Source organism: Mus pahari, chromosome 9 (assembly GCF_900095145.1).
Source record: "Mus pahari chromosome 9, PAHARI_EIJ_v1.1, whole genome shotgun sequence".
NCBI classification, from domain to species: Eukaryota; Metazoa; Chordata; class Mammalia; order Rodentia; family Muridae; genus Mus; species Mus pahari.
In genome coordinates this window covers 87,159,585-87,177,501 of record NC_034598.1, presented here as the reverse complement: position 1 = coordinate 87,177,501, position 17,917 = coordinate 87,159,585, and the positions used below count along the sequence as shown (strand labels likewise).

The 17,917-nt window shown below is 38.2% G+C and overlaps 1 protein-coding gene and 1 pseudogene across 1 annotated transcript in view; one reads left to right on the top strand and one right to left on the bottom strand.

Annotated features, from left to right (window-relative positions):
* Nup37 (nucleoporin 37) overlaps window positions 1–17,768 on the top strand; it is a 32,122-nt gene extending 14,354 nt beyond the window's left edge. Inside the window, exons 6-10 of the mRNA XM_021205107.1 lie at window positions 11,900–11,990; window positions 13,775–13,956; window positions 14,287–14,337; window positions 16,420–16,513; window positions 17,507–17,768. Of these exons, the coding sequence (XP_021060766.1) occupies window positions 11,900–11,990; window positions 13,775–13,956; window positions 14,287–14,337; window positions 16,420–16,513; window positions 17,507–17,620 (532 nt within the window). The 3' untranslated portion in view covers window positions 17,621–17,768. The remainder of the gene's footprint in view (window positions 1–11,899; window positions 11,991–13,774; window positions 13,957–14,286; window positions 14,338–16,419; window positions 16,514–17,506) is intronic.
* On the bottom strand, window positions 3,643–3,758 carry LOC115064755 (annotated as a pseudogene).
* Window positions 17,769–17,917: the final 149 nt, after the last annotated feature.

The window sequence follows — 17,917 nt, the reverse complement described above, 5'->3', positions numbered from 1 at the left end:
ACAGCTTCTAAATATTTAGTGCCTCACTTTGACAATAAGTCCAATAGCTATTCCTTACATCTTTTGTCTCTATACAATTTACTTTTCTGTTTATTTGCTTTGTTTTTCCAGGCAGGGTTTCTCTGTGTAGCCCTGGCTGTCCTAGAACTCACACTTTAGACCAGGCTGTCCTGGAACTCAGAAATCCGCCTGCCTCTGCCTCCTGAGTGCTGGGATTAAAGGCGTGCGCCACCGTGCCCAGCTTATAATTAAAGACATAGTTACAGTTATAGGCTATTATGTCTGTGTATTACCTGCTAAATTTTTCATGTGAGGGACATGAAAGGTTTGTAGGCATAAAAGCCTTGGGCCCTGAGGATTTAGTAACCCATTTGAATAGAGGCCTAAATAATAAACAGACTATTTAAAGCAATAATAATTTTTGGTGACTCAGTTCTGTAAAATTATGATTTTTCTATTAAGAAGTATTTAGAATAATGACACCTGAAAGAGGAAGAAATGCATGTCCTTGCAAAGCCAGGGGGACGCTGGGTTCGGCCTGCCGCAGCCGAGGCACGTGGGTGGCATCAGCATCGCTGACTGCTCTCAGAAGAGCTTTTTGTCTTTTTTGCCTGGTTTACTTTAGTTATATTTGCTTCTTTGCTTTAACTTTTTTTAATTGAAAAAAATATTTATCTTAATATACAATCTATTCTGACTGGGGTCTCCCCTTCACCCAGCTCCTCAGAGCTCCTCCCCACCCACCTAAATTAACTCCCTTTCTTTCTCTCTCAATAGAAACAAACAGGCATTAGCAATAATAATAAAACAAGATATCAATCCTGAATAGGACAAGTCAGAGAAAGAAACAGAAAGGAAAAATAAAATACAGAGCTGAAGAAAAAACAATGAAACATATATAAACAAACATACACATTAGCACACACAGGATGAATCCCATGAAAACCCAAAACCAGAAACATTAATATAGAAGCAAAAAACCTGTATAATAATGTAACATATATTTATTATATAATTTATATTTGTTTATATTTTATTACATATATATTATATAAGCATATAATTATATATTATACATTTATAAATTATATATTTCTTAAACATGACCAGGAGGCGGCCCAGGGCAAAAAAAGAAAACTTCCAAAAATACCATTGAGTTTGTTTTGTGCTAGCATCTGCTGCTGGGCCTGGGACCTGCCTTTAAGTGTGACTTGTATGCATAGTGAGACTACTCCTTTGGATAAAGTTATTCCTTTGTGAGCAGTTATCAGCTGGAGAGAAGTCTTGGGTTAGGTAAAGGGGATTGTGTTCATTTCCCCTATTAGTTCTGAGGCTCCGTCTGGCTTACACCTATGCATGCCTTGCGCATGCTACACACACAGTCCCTGTGTTCATACGGGTGTCAGTCCTGTTGTGTCTAGAAGGCTCCTTTCCTTGGTGTTTTCCTCCCTGAGCCCTGAGGGGAGAGATTTGAGGGAGACCTTCCATTTAGGACTGTGTAGTCCAAGCTCTCACACTCTGCATATTATCTAGCTGTGGGTCTCTGTATTTGTTCCCATCTGCTGCACGAGCAAGCTTTCTGATGACTAACCGAAGCACTCATCTATGAGTATATCAGAATAACATTGGTCATTTTATTGCTACATTCCTTTGGTAAACAGCAGTATTTGATTTTCCACTAGGTACATGGACTATCTTGTCTCATGTTTTAGGCTCCCTGATCAGTGTCAGGTGTGGGTCCCATCTTTTAGAGTGTTCCTTAAGTCCAATTAGTGATTAGCTGCTCACACAAATTTTATTCCTCTGTTGCACATTGTATCTTGAAGGCAGAGCACCATTGTAGATTGAAAGGTTTGGGAGCCGGGCCTGGTGGCGCAGGCCTTTAATCCCAGCACTCGGGAGGCAGAGGCAGGCGGATTTCTGAGTTCGAGGCCAGCCTGGTCTACCAAGTGAGTTCCAGGACAGCCAGAGCTATACAGAGAAACCCTGTCTCGAAAAACCAAAAAAAAAAAAAAAAAGAAAGGTTTGTAGTTGGATTGGTGTTAGCCTTTCTCCTCTGGTAGTACATAGAGTTACTTACAGTTCCATGAATATTAGTCAGGAAGGGTGACAACCAGCTTGACTTATCCATCGTCGATGAGTTATATGAGTGTTGTCATCAGCAACAAAGCCTTCCCATCAGCTTTTAGAAACTTCCAAGGATCAGCCTCAGCCTAGAGAGGGGTTGTGAGAGAAGGTGTGTCTAAGAGTAGTGAAAAGAACAACTTGAAGTCAAATTGTGAATACGAGCTGTCGACTTTGTTCTGCTTGATACACCTTGTCCAGTCTCTTCCTCTGTTCTCTGCTTTCTCTCTGGAGACTTCTCTCTATATATTCTGCTTGCTTGCTATTCTAAGAGATCTCTCTGTCCATGTTGCTTGCTTGTGAGTGTGTGTGTCTATGTGTTTGTCTCTGTATCTGTGTGTTTATGTATATCTGTTCTCCAAGCAGTTCTCTTTTTTGTAAAGATTTATTTATTTTATGTATATGAGTTAGTTCACTGTAAATGTTTACAGACACACCAGAAGAGGGCATCTGATCCCATTACAGATTGTTGTGAGCCACCATGTGGTTGCTGGGAATTGAACTCGACCTCTGGAAGAGCAGCCAGTGCTCTTACCCACTGAGCCATCTCTCCAACCCCACAGCAGTTCTCTTTTTATCCTAAAACATTCTCTGGATAGCTCATCTCCTGCAGAACACAGGTCCAGTCTTATATTTTCCATTATCAAGCCAGGCATTTACTCCAGGTTTCCTTTAGATTATTTTATGAATCAGCATACACTGACCTTTGATTCTTAGGAGACAGCAAGCATACATTTTTTTTTTTTATATATATAACATTGCAAAAGAATTCAGAGGTCTGTCTGCCTTTGTTAAACACAGATCTCTTTGTATGCTAGTTGGGTGGAACCCTGTCCTGAAATTACCATTTCTGCCGCACTTAGGTTTAACCTTGTTGTGTCTCAGGCTGACCTTGAACTCAAGAATCTTCCTGCCTTGTATCTTTCTCACAAGGTGGTTCATAGTATAGCTGCCTTTGTTCCTTTAGATTCATGAAGCCCCTCATAATTTATATTGCATCCTTATATTTTGCATAGTTGAGAAATTGTGTGTGTGTGTGTGTGTTTGTGTGTGTGTGTGTGTGTGTGTGTGTGTGTGTGTATGTATTGCACTCATGTATTTAGAGCTCTTTTGCATAGCCTTAAGGTCTGTCCTGAAAGTCCTAGTGTTTGTTGAGATATTAGCCACACCTTCAACTCCTTCATTAGTGCTATCTTAGATTATCACGGAGTCATTAATGTTAACAAAGAGGTCATTTCTCAGAGGAATGTGAAAATATGTACATTATTATACAAACAAGCCTTATGCCCACAGCAGGCTTCAAGTGGAGTGTCACACGGGACCCTGTGCCAGGGGTAGGAACCACATCACCCTGTCCCCACCAAGAAACTTGGTGATATCCTAGGTTATTGGGGGGTTTCTTTGAGCCTGTTTGGCCAGCAACTCAATTAAGTGTAGCCCATTCCTGGCACTGGATGTGTCCTCAGGTGGCAGGAGATGTCTGGACAGACCTTTATCTCCTCCACTCTTGGGTGACTCAAACAATGGTTCGATGCCACAAACGAGGTGGTGATACCTTAACCATATGCGTGTTGTTTAGCCAAGAGGCCTCTTCCTCCCTGTTAAGGACGTGCTGACCTTCTTTTCTACAGTTCATTTGTTTTTCTTACATTAGACGTAGAGGGTGTTTTGTTGTTTTGTTTTAAGGGGTATTTTTTTATGTTCTATTTTTATAGACTAGTTAAATTCTCCCAAAATTATGAGAATTGACAAATTTTTATCTAGTAAATGAAATTTAAAGACCTCTCACACTTTTATTACCACCATCTTATGGAAGAAAGAGATTCTTAGAAGATAGAACAAACTAGGATTCAAGTCCTTTAAATAAACTGAACTTTACAAAACTTATGACAAAAAAAGTGAAAACCCAGGCGTGGCGCGTGCCTGTATTGGTCAGTTGGGCGACTGAGGTTGAAACCTCCAAGACCTACTTGAGTACCAGACTAGCTAGCCAAGACAACAAACATTCCAATACCTTTCTCAGCAAAGGAGAGAAGACCTCATTGTACCTGCCTGCCCCACATCATGGGCATTGGAAGACCTCTGCAGCCATTGCTCTTAAGAGCAAAGCTGTTTCTTCAGCCACATACTTAACTGGTTTTCATTGGTTTATTTTAAATATTTCTTTTAAGTTTTTTTACTTATGTGTTATTATATGTCCACATATATGTGGATACCCGAGGAGGACAGGAGAGGGTGTCAGATCCCCTGAAGCTCGTTACAGGTGATTGTGAGCAGCCCAGCCTGAGTGCTAGAGATGAAAGTCTGGTCCTGTGTATGAACAGTAAGTGTTCTTCCTGGGGAACTGTCTCTCCAGCCTTTGTTTAAGTGATTGATGGGTTAAGCTTATGATTTTATAAATTCATCAATGCAGAAAATCCTATTCCTGGTCAGTGCCAAATCACAGATGTTCTTGAATATTAGAACTGTCGTTTTGTAAGAACAATTCAGATCCACGGATATTTATTAAACATGTTAGTATACACAACACTTAGTACTTTGGGGGATACAAAAGAAGTGGACTCCGTGCTCACTATAGTTACAAAAGCTGTCAGAAGGAAACTCTTGCCCGCCTCCTCCCCAAGCCTTAAAAATATTGGATAAAATTTTACAATGAGGGAAAAATTGACTTCTGCAAACCAGGATACTCTTAGTTTAAGACCAATGTATAAGAGACATGTAATATACCATCCACATTCTCTATAAAATATGAAATATTATAGATCTCATGTCCTGGTTAGGAATGGGAGAAGGACAGGATGTAACTTCTTTCTTAAAGAGATAAGACTCATTTTAATTTTTTTTTTTTTTTTTTTTTTAACTTTGGTTATGTGGGGTGAGGTAGTTGTGAATGTGAGTGCAGTACCTGCAGAGTCCAGAAGGTGGCATTAGATTCCTGGAACTGCAGTTCCTGGGACTTGTGAACCACTGCTTGATATGGGTGCTGAGAACTGAGCTCGGGCCCTCTGCAGGAGGACCTCTCGCCTTGGGGCCACCTCTAGCCCCTTCATGGTGGTTGTTTGCTTTGGGGTGTTTGTTTGTTTGTTTGTTTGTTTTCAAGTATGACCATGTAACTGGCTAGGAATACTAACTAATGATGTATGTAAACTATTGACTGAGCTAGAAGTGCAGTCTTTCAAAAGAATGTTACAAGGAAAAAGAATATCTCACTTCTGTGTATCACAGGCTAGCAAGTTCTTGCCAGTCTGTTGGTTTACATGCATTTGAAAGACTCTTAGGATCTGTCATTAAGATGGAGTTTCTCTCCTCCTCCTCCAGTTGGAACCATAAAATATGTGAGATATTTTTAAATAGCCCTAATGGAAGTGGTAAAGTGGAAACTGTGATCTTCCTGAAGATAGGCCAGTGCAGCATTTCTTTAAGAATAATCAGCATTAAAGACCACATACCCAATGCCTGAATAATTCCAAACACAGATTGAAATCAGAATAATGTATTATTCATTATTGTGTTATGGCTACAAGATTCAGGAAATACACCACAAACTGGATCACATTTTCATACCTGTAATTCAGTGAGTGAATTAATGCTAATGAGAGAGAAAACAAGCACAGGTAGTCCTTGGTTTTAATTCTACTTACTCTGTGATTTAGAAACCCATTTCTTTCATCATTAATATTGCTAGTATATTAAAGTTATCGCTACTGCTTGCTAAGTAGACTTCAGTATTTAAAAAAAGATAATGCTCAGTTCCAATGTTAACTTCAGAGTATATTTGAAAATCTGACATATATTGACATACCCTTTGCAAACTTCTTGCTTCAGATTATCATTCCATTTTAATTATCTCTACTTTTAAGGCTGTCAAAGTTTTCTACAGCCTATGCTATAGAAACTGTCAACTACTGACTATATGTGTCTTCAAGATTTGATAAGTTTAATTCCAAGGTTTGGGCTTTCTATTAGAAAGCTCAACCTCTGAACTTTGCCCCAAGGTGCCACGACCATCTTCTATGTCAACGCTAAGTCCTTTTGACTCACTCTCCTTTCCTAATGTGTCCTCAGTAAAGAATATTCCACTGCTTTCTGTAATCAGCTAGCATCAGAAGGGAAGTCCTCATTTTGCTATCACAACAAAGTCAGTGGAAACTGTATTATCAACACCAGGGCATTGTGAATGTGCCTTCTCATCCTTACAGCTTAGCTCTGCACTGTCCCTTCTGTTCTCCCATGCTTAGTTAACCAGCACGCCGGTTCATGTGATCTCATTGTGTCTTTTAGAAGTAGTGTGCTTTGTATTTTGGCTTTACCCATTACAGAGTGCCAAATGGATACAGATGTGTCACTTAATGTCATCTGTTCCTTCTTTTGTCTGTTGTTTAAAAGCATTTGCTAGCAGAAATGTCCTTCTGCAGCACACTTTCTAGCAGACAATGAGCTGCCAACTCAAATAGACAATAAACAAATAAAAAGAACAGTGTATTACGCAGGAAATTCCCTCTTAACTTCTCAAATAGTGTCTGCCACCGATTGTCAATTGAAATAACCCTTGAAAATATGGTATCTCCTATGCCAACACATACTTTGTGGGATCTTTTAATTAATTAATTATATGACAATTACATTTTAATACTATATGGTAAGGAAGTTAATATTCTGCTGAAAGGCACGCAGCCTGAAATGATTTCAGCAAGACCCTATAAAATTAAATTAAGTATAATTCATAAAATTAGATGAAGTTTCGATTCCTCCATGTTACAGCTAAATCTAAATTATGTTTTCAGAATGGTATTAGTGTGGGAATCCCTTGTTTTAATTCATGGATGGTATTGGTGTGGGAATCCCTTGTTATACTTTATGGATGGTGTTGGCGTGGGAATTCCTTGTTATAAGTCATGGATTAAAGGTATCGGTGTGGGAATCCCTTGTTATAAGTCATGGATTAAAGGTATCAGCGTGGGAATCCCCTGTTATAAGTCATGGACTAAAGGTATTGGCGAGGGAATCCCCTGTTATAAGTCATACTGGGTGAGAACAGCTTTTGCCGTTTCTTTGAGAGTGGCACTGCATCATCCAGTTCTCTGATGCCTTTGGTTCATTACAGATAGGCTTCTCTAAGACCTTAAAACCTTTACCTCTAAATTTAATTGCAAGCGTTTACGTATATACACATGTCCATTTCATATAACTCTTGGCTTTTTGCCCCAGCAATTGAACCTGATACTTTTAGCCTGTACTTTATAAATTTCCTGTTTCTTTCCATGCATTTGATCATGTGTAATAACAGCACTGTGTTTGTTTGTTTGTTCGTTTTCCCTTTGAGGCGCTGGGGCTCTAACCCAAGTCCTTGGACATGGTAGACAGGTGCTCTGCCACAGAGGGGAGTCCTCTGACTACAGGTTTCTCAGTCTCTAGTATACCAGGGTTTTTTGTTTTTGTTTTTAAATATTATTAACACATTTGTTGGCAAATAAATTTGGAATTATTAATATCTGAATTTCCAGTTTTCAATGTCTTTTGTTTTTTACAGGAAACCCTCCTATCTGACATGAACTAGACCAGTAGGTTTTTTGTATTTTTTTTTTTTTTTGAAAAGCAGAAAGCTATAAAACCATCTGAAACATGCTCACCACCTTATTTTAATGCCCAGTATCTATTTGAAAATTCATTTGCCAAGGTTTTGATAGTAGGGCAAAGCTTTTTTTTAGCTTATTAATCTGTTGATGGCCATCAGAGCACCCATGCTCTTACGTGCACTTTCTCATATTCTCTCTTTGTCTCTCAGTCTTTGTTTCTGTCTGTCTCTCTCTGTCTCTCTCCCTCATTTTACACTACTACCATAATAAAATATTACAGTGTAAGCAGCATAGTTAATAGACAGTTGAGAGGAAGTTAATATCTGATTAATTTTTCTCACGTACCTAATTTAGGGTTTTGGGTTTGTTTTTTTTTTTTAAGTTTTAGTTACTTGCCATCAACTTTGTTTCCATAGCTCTTTCTTGTTCATATTTTTTTGGTTTATATAATTATTAAACTAGGCAGAACACTCATATTCCATCTTGATAAGCATACAACAGTTGTACATGAGAGCACAATAGGAAATAGCTTTCTCTTTCTTATGATTTCATGGAGGGAGATAGGAAGAATTCATCATAAAGAATTGGGTGCATATTGTACTACCACTATCTTAGTAAGGGTTTCTGTTGTGGTGATAGGACACCATGGCCAAAAGGAACTTGGAGGGAAAAGGCTTATATTCTTGGATCATACTCCATCATTGAGAAAGTCAGGTTAGGAATTCAAGTTGAGAACAAAAGCAGAAGCCATGTTTACTGCCTTGCTCTCCATGGCTTGCTCAGCCTGCTTTCTTATCCAACTCAGAACAGGTGGGCCCACCCACATCTATCACTAATGGAAAACAACAACAACAACATCCCACAGACTTGCCTAGAGTCAGCCTGGATGGAGGCGTGTCCTTAACTGAGTCTCCTCTTCCCAGATAAATCTAGTTTCTGTCGAATTGACAACCAACCAACCAGGTTAACTAAGTTTTAAATTTTGTGTAAATGTATTTTTGCATAGATCAAGGAAATAACTCAAATGCAAAAGGTGGAGAGTAGTGATTTAAGAACTCTATCTTAGGCCTGGAGAGATGGCTCACTGGTTAAGAGTGCATAATGCTCTTGTAGAAGACCATCCTTGGAGAGAGCAGGTTAGTTTCTTAGCACCCACTTCAAGATGCTCAAACCACCTGTTACTCTAGCTCCAGAGAACTCTGGTACCCCATCTCTGCAGGCACCTGCACATACATGTGCATAACCACAAAAAAAGGCACACAATTTGGGGGGGAAAATCTTGGAGTGAAATTTATCTTACAAAATAGGGTCATCTTGAAAACTTCAGCTTTTGACATTCAGTGAAGTGATTGTTTTTATTAGAATATAAAAGTCTCACCTTTTTACAGTAGTAATTAAAAAGAAATATGTGTAGGAGAAAAAAAAATATGTATAGTACAGCTAATTTGGAAAAGACTTTGACAAATGTCTGTCTTGCCAAAGTTAAATACATTTGAAAACTGTGATCCACCAGTCCCATGCCTGGCTATGTTCTGAGCAGATAGTGAGATGTGTGGGATCCATTGTGGACCACAGAGGGGGGTGTCATGTGGAGGTGTGTACTCACTAAGGCCAGACATATACAAGAAGGTAACAGTGCCATTATTGCTAAAACCTTGAGAATAATCTGCATATCCGTTGTGGTCGCTACTGAGAGTTCTGAAGTGACTGGAGAGACTAGAACATCATGCAATTTTGTTAAACATTTTCACACAACCCGAAGGTGAGTAAAAGAAGCCAGAACAAAAGAAGTACATGCTATGTGGCTTCATTTGCTGTTAACATCTAAGCTACCTCGTTAGAAGTCACAGTAGTGAAGCCTTCAGCTTTTGTCAGAGTGAGGACACAGAACAGAGCAAGGGTGGCCTTGGTGCTGGGGGGAGTGCTCCAACTCAGGCTGTATTCAGTTCCTGTGAGAGGAGTCTGTGCTTGTGTACTAAGATTCATATACTGTCTGTATGTATGCTCTACTTAAAAACAGGAAAAGAAGTATGACTTCATCAGGTGGCCTTAAAGATAGAAAATATGGGGCTGGAGAAATGGCTCAGCGGTTAAGAGCACTGAGTTCAAATCCCAGTAACCACATGGTGGCTCACAATCATCTGTAATGAGATCAGATGCCCTCTTCTGGTGTGTCTAAAGACAGCTACAGTGTACTTATATATAATAAATAAATCTTTAAAATTAAAAAAAAAGGGGGGGGGAGAGAGAGGAGAGAAAATACGTTGAACTTCACAAAAGGATTTCAGAGGGCTTAATTATGGAATCTATCAAAAAGGGAAATAAAACATAACAACTTAAATTGTACCATGTGCAGCTAATTTAGTTAGGATAACTTATTTTAGTCCAATTTGTTGTATTTTGCATACTTAGTACTAAGATTATATAACAGTTGGGAATTATTGAATCAGTGTATAATTACAAACCATAAATCATTGTATCCTAGTCTTCTGAAATGTAATCCATATGACCCTCCTCATGCGTGAGCTAGCTCTCTTTAAAGGATCATCATGTTCTGATCAGGATAAAATACTGCTTAAATTAGACTCAAATTTTGTTCATTAGACCACAATATACTTAGTTAACTGACTTATTTTTATAACTATCTCTATTTTTTCACCTCTTTGTCTTCTGGATTTGAAAGTGGGGAAAGAACCATGAAAATATTGGCGTGTATTTGTTCAGTTTTATATAATAGCCAACAAAAATCAAATTCATTTTAAAATAAAATCAAAAGAATGGATATTTTAGTCCCCCTCAAATGAAAGCCATTGGACTGAGAAGACAAATTTCTACTATCCCAATCGTGATAAGACTTATGCTTAGCCCAATACTTCATTGTGGAAATGGCAGCAGAAAGTAGGTTCAGTCGCCTGAATGTCAAATCTCGTTCTAGGGACCAAAGGACAAGAGCTTATACTGTTAGTGATTTGCTTCTTCAGTTAAACCATAACTGTCTTCTTTATATAGGGAAAAGTGTCTTTTTTGATAAAAGATATGATTCTAATATTAAATCAAGTAGATGATCCTCAGACATATGTCTGCTACTTCAAATGTTACTATGATATATCAAATTTGACATCCTATACTTTTTAGAAAAAAAAACTTAGCCTACTTTAATTTTTAAAACTTCTTTACAGTACTAAAGAAATCAAGAACTATAAAACCTACAAGAAAAAGGAGAAATCCTCATGAATGCATTTGATTATTGTTAGGAGATTGCTGAGCATGGAACCCAGAGCCTCGTGTATGCTAAACACACTCCACTGAGCTGTGCTCCTCAGTGTTGAATGTGTTCACTTGAGGACCTTTGCCACCCATCAGTCATGGAGCTTCTGTTTCCTGCCATGCTAACTCCACTCAGCACAGTGTAACAGTGGCTGACTAAGAATCAATTGTAAGCTAGCTAAAATCAGGAGAGTACTCTCACACCCAAGTGCCACGCCTGTGACTTCTGAGATTAAAGCCATTGAGATGAAGAGCCCTATTTGTGAGTAAGTTGATGCTTACTGAGAGACAGGACAGACAGGACAGTGTTTCTTTAGTCCACCTTCAGTCTGGCAATTGTTAAGCATGGCCACCTTGGGAGAAAACACTAGAGAAGTCAGCCAGAGGAGAAATTGTCTAAGATAGGACATACCCAAAAGTAGAAGGAATAAGCATTGTGGGGAATGACTATCCTACTAAATGCCTGTCTTCACATTGGCTTCTTTATGTCTTACTCTGAAAATAGAAAGGCTAGTATGGAGAGAGAGAGAGAGACAGACAGACAGAGACAGACAGACAGAGAAAAGAGAACACCTTTGGTAGGAATAATTGTTAATTGAAATAACTTAAATAGGCTTGCAACCTGATTAATGGTCTAGAAACATTGATTTTGCTTACAATGAATACATAAATAATTAAGCAATATGTTACTATGTTGGATTAATTAGAAAATATATATGACTTTGTTCCCATAATTAAGCATGGTAAAAGTTAAATTCTGTATGCTACTTTTATATTTTCCAACAACAGTATTTTTTCTCAAAGATGTTTATCAAATACAAATGCATGTAATAATATGTAGTTAATGACTTTAAATACATTTGTCTAAGTTTCATTTATTTTATTTGGTAGTGATGTATCAAGAGTATTTAACATCCATACTCTTTTATTAGGATTTGGAACTTGGAAGGAAAGCAGACAGCCCATTTTCTTCTTCATTCTCCAGGAATGAGTGTGTGCTGGCATCCTGAGGAAGCGTTCAAGGTTGTTATCTATAACTTAAACTTCCTTTACCAAGTTAAAAGGCACACAGGTATAATCCTCATACCCATAAAGGAAAGGACCAATGGCTTTCCACCTCAGGCACAGATTAGTGCAATTGCATTTGAGTTTTACAGAAATAAATACGTTCATAGTTTCTCGAAAACTGTTAGCTTTTTTGCAACCATCATTCATATATACAGAGTGTGCTCTTTCTGGCCCTTGGCAGATTACGGCCTAAAAATTGGTATTCAATCTAGTTAGCAGTATGCAGTTTAAAAAAGAAAAAAGAAACAGAAGTTAAATCCATGCATATTATATATGAGCCATATATAAACAAGAAGTGTCAGTGGCATAAGGCACATGTGTCCTATATTAGTGGCACTCAAAGCTTTCTAAAGTACTAATGAGTTTTAAATACCAATTAGTTGTAATTCATGGTGAAAATGAGCCATTCAATCCGTTCTCTCATAGAGTGTGAATGCCGTGTGCACCTCAGAATAAACCCTGCAGCCTCTCCTGCAGCCATACTCCTCCCTTGGACACCTGAGTTCCATAGACCTCTGACATCCTCGTGCTCTTTCATTTCACTGTTTTGCACAAAAGATAGAGTTTGTTGATTCTGTCTACCAAATATACAGTGTTAAATAAAGGTTTTTCTCTTAACAATTATGGCAACTTCTCTATAATTTAAGCTGTTTTCTACCTTTTATTTCTAAATGTTTGGATATATTTTCCTTTTTTGTTTTAGCTTTCTTTCATTATTGGTGTTCATATTTTGTTCTTATGGATTTCTGTATCCCACTGCCCTTCCACTGTCTTCCTGCCTTCTTACTGGTCCTCTTCCTGTCCTCCAGGACCTCCATCGTTCCTTCATGTCACACGCCTTCTCTGGCCCTCTGATATTAGAATACCCTTTCTTCTTCACTTCTCATGGTCCCCTTTTGAGTTTCATGATGTGTGTGTGTGTCTGTGTGTGTGTGTGTGTGTGTCTGTGTGTGTGTGTGTGTCTGTGTGTGTGCGTGCATATGTTTCTTTGTACATTCTATTTGTAATTTGTTTTCCCTCTTGTAAATAATTAAAAAAGCAAACCCCAAGCCATTGAACACATTAAAGATTAGAACTTAGGTTTCTGATTCCAGTCCCCAGTCAGTCCACTCCGTCACTGCTACCTCACACTTCCAGATGTCTGCACCTTTAAATCAGCAAAATTAAATGAACATTCTCAGAAAGAAGGGGCTTTGCACAGTAGATAAAGCATATTCTTTGGATAATAGCTGTTAATACCCTGTCCAGCATACTTGGAGAAATCTTGTCCATTATAGATGATATTCTATGACATGCTTTCATAAGTCTAAGAAACAATTTTCATATTGTAATTTTTAAGGTTGGGATTTATTGTATAAATTTATGCTCTTGGTTAAATATTTCATATATTGATAACAATTTATTAAACATATAAAGTTATTGGAATCATTTCAATTATTGGAGTCTTATAACAAAGAAATACTGAGTAACAAGGAATTGTTAATACTAGTAATAGCCACTCTTGATTTAAGAGTTCAATATTTACTAGGTGCTTGTAGAACAAGCCTATAGGTATCTCTGATACTTACATTACTTCATTTCCTGTGCATTTGGCTTCTGTTTGTGATATGTATGTGTGTATATATACATGTGTGTGTGATATATGTTTATATTTCTTTTATGACATTGAATCTGCTTCTTTCTCAAATTTAGCTAATGAGATGCATATAGAATTTTCTTTTTCCACCTTTGTATTACAGCTCATGGTTGCAGAGAAGAATGGAACAATCCGGTTTTATGATCTAATGGCTCAGCAGGCAATTTTATCTCTTCAGTCAGAACAGACACCCTTAATGTCAGCACACTGGTGCTTGAAAAACACCTTCAAAGTTGGTGCTGTTGCAGGAAATGATTGGATTATTTGGGATATCACTCGGTCCAGGTATTTAGTATGTCTGTCCGTTTATTATTTAGTATGTCTGTTATGTTACATAAATATGTTGTTAAATGACCCATATAGTCATTCTTTTACATATAGGCCTCCATGTCCAATGGAAATACATGTCTCCTGTAAAAAAGGAGGGAAGTGTTGTCCGTGTGGGACCTCAGAGTGGTTTTAAGTCATGGCTGTTTCCAACTGAGGGCTTACTTGGAATTTTGTTACAGCTTAAATTTATTGGGGTCCAAAGAGAAACACCTTTAAAACCTTCATTCAAGTTCATCTACTTGACTCTAACACATAATTTGCAAAATGCAAACTCTTATTTTTTAGTTATCCTCAAGAAACAAGACCTGTTCACATGGACGGAGCACACTTATTTAGGTAATGTACTGTTTCTGCTGGAGTTGTGTGGATGCTTGATTTGGCAGTATTCCACTTCCAGGATAAGTCCCCAGCCCTCCTCTTCGTTGGAGTCTGGGGATTGGTTTCCTCTTTTATCTGGCGGCTTTGTAAGGGTTATTTTGCTTTCCCCACTAAGTAGTTGCTGTGTCTTTTGCTTTAGGGGAGCAGGAGAAGTGTTTACTATTTAGACAATGTTTATAGTTCACAGAGACCATGTAGCCAGTCTCCCAGTCTACCTCCAGGTCAGGATGGATTGTGCTGCTCTGTACAAGTGCACACAGACCCGTGTGCACACACGAGTATCACTGCATTCGAAACATAGTCATGCTGGCTAGTATAGATCTTAACATGTAGTTATGTGTTATTTGGTTATGTTTCGGTTTTTTATTTGTATGAACATATCTTGGGTTTTGTCATTTTATTCCACTGTCTAGTCATTAAGCAAAAAGATTAAGAACAGTGAGGCATTTGTAATTTGCTGGTCTTTTTTTTTTTTATCACATCTGAAATATCTTTAGTAAGCACATCAGGACTCCATTATTATTAAGAATGAAATATATTCATCATAGTATTAAATTTTCATAGATTGGGCTTAGAAAGATGGCTCAATGGTTAAAGGCCCTGGTTGCTCTAATAGATCACCCAGGTTCAATTCCCAGCACCCACATGGCAGCTCACACTTGTCTGTAATTCCAGTTTCAGGGCTTCTGACACCCTAACACAGACAGACATGCAGGCAAAACACCAATGAACATAAAATGTTATATATTGAAAAATTTCCATAGATGATTATGAAATAATCCAAGTTTCAGAGATATGATCAAATTATGTTTTGGAAACCAGTGAATTATGTGTGGTTTGTGAGAACTGTAAAAAAGGCCTTCTCATCTCAGTGTGATTTAGCAACTCTTCCATATCATTAAAACCTCAGACTCAGTGCTGGGTAGGTGGCTTAGTGGGTAAGGGCACTTATTATGCAGGTATGAAGACCAGAGTTCAAAGCTCCAGTACCCTACCCCAGCACTGGGGAGTGCAGACAGATGGATCCTAGGAGCTCACTGGCCTGCCAGCCTATAAGGAATGGTGATGCTGTGACTCACTGAGCAATCAGAGGACAAAAAGGAGCACTCCATGTTTGTTGGATTGCTATGGCTTCCTTATGCCAATTATATCTCAGCCCCTAGAACTGAACACTGGCAGAACACAGCTGAGATTTAGTTGCTACAGAACAGAAAAGCTGTTAAACAGTTAATAATGTCTGAGAGCAGGTAATTTATTATCAATGAATTCCTTTTCTCGGGTCTTCACCATGCAGGCAGTGCTAGGCATCCACTAGCACTTGCTGACTTAGAAAAACACAGTAACCCAGATACCTCGAAGGCTTTGATGTTCTAAGTGGTTATGTCATCCCAAGTGACTTAAACACAAGTGTATCACACATATTTAAAAGAAATATCAATAAATGGAGCTGGAGGGCTGGTGAGATGGCTCAGTGGTTAAGAGCACTGACTGCTCTTCCAAAGGTCCTGAGTTCAATTCCCAGCAACTACATGGTAGCTCACAACCATCTATAATGGGATCCGATGCCCTCTCCTGGTGTGTCTGAAGACAGCTACAGTGTATTCATATAAAATATATAAATCTTTTTTTAAAAATTCTTTCTTTTAAAAAAATAAAAATAAATGGAGCTGGAGAGGTGGCTCTGCAGTTAAGAACACTGGCTATTCTCCTAGAGGATCTAGGTTTAATCTCGGCACACACATGGCAGCTCACAACTGTTTTGATCTTCAAAACCTCCATCCATGGCAGATGCCTTTGTCTCCATCTGTGGAGACCATGTTACATGCAGATGCCTGTGTATCTGTAGAGACCATGTTAACCTTGCATGATTTTAGCACATAGTTCAGGACTTAGCATTCAACAGTTATGCAGAACGAGAAAGTATTCATGGCTAAGCAAGCTGGAGGTGTGCGTGGAAAGTCACTATTACACGGGGTGGCCTGTTTTAGACCATTAGTGTGTGTCGGGCCGTGCTTACGCTTCTGCTTTCCTCTCTCTTAGGTGGTCCGCCATTAGTGAAAACTTGTTTGCAACCACTGGATATCCTGGCAAAATGGCCAGTCAGTTTCAGATTCATCATTTAGGGCACTCTCAGGTAATACAAAAATGTTTCCTGGCATTTCTGGGTACTTGGTTTTCAAATTAGATTTTTTACTTTTCTATCCATAGATCCCAAATTTGCAGTTACTAACTTAAAATACTTATGTCTGCTATCTGCTTAAACTGAAAGGTTTTTTCTTTTAATGTTTTGATCACCAGTAGCAATAGATATATTTATCTTCAAAATTAATGAAAAATCATAGTTTATCTTTCATTTATCTATATTTTATCTTTCATTTAAGTATATTATTTTTGCTTGCTTAGTTTGTGTAGATTGCAAAAATTTCTGATTCTGGATCATACCTATTTTTTATAGATAGCTTAGATTTTCATGCAAGTCAGGTGCAAATAGATAATGTATATTTCATCATTACTATGCTTCTGCTACAAACATAGTTTTCAATACATTTCTTACTTTTTATTTTAGATTTTTATTTTACCTGCATGGGTGTTTGCCCTGGGTGTATGTATGTGCACCACATGCATGCCTGGTACTTGCAGAGGTCAGAAGAGGTTATGGATGCCCTAGCACTGGAGTTAGGGATGATGTGAACAGCCGTGTGGAGGCTAGGTTTTTAAACCCTGGGTCCTCTGAAAATGCTCTTAACATTGAGCTCTCTCTCTCTCTCTCTAGACCCAGTCTTGCTTATAATCATAATTTAGGGGCTGCCAAGGAGTCCCCTGCTTTGTAATTATTTTTCTGCACATGTATCTCACATAAGAGCACCTCTACTGTCTATCCCAACTCCTGCCCACCGTTGCAGCACTATTAAGATATCTCCTCTGTGATGCTGCCTCTGCTGTGAGATGATGATCTAATAAGTAACATCTCTTACTATAACTAATAATAATTATTTTATCAACACTTTACCAGCACTTATATTTATTAAATGTGAAATATATTTCTTTAAAAAGAAAAAAAACAATAGTTTTCTTTATTTTTTGAGTTAAGACTTCATTGTGCTTCTTTGATCCCCATGTTTTCCAGCCCGTCCTCATTGGTTCTATAGCTGTCGGTTCTGGTCTTTCCTGGCATAGAACACTTCCACTGTGTGCAGTTGGAGGAGACCACAAGCTCTTGTTCTGGGTGACAGAAATATGATTTTCCTCTATATTTTTGATCCTTCACTTTGTATTTTTAGTATATATTTTGGAAAAATTCTTATTTTTATATCAAACATACTGTAAATCTAGAAATGCCTCAGTTGTCCTATCTGATAAATAAAATGATAAAGACTCCTTGAAAAATATGTTCCCGTTGTGTTGGAGTACTTTTTGAGCTATGTTTGGTTGTTTTTTAATCTACCTCCCTTCTTACCCTTACTCCACCCTAATCCCTTCTAACCCCCCCCCCACTCCCCACCTTCACACCACACACACACACACACACACACACACA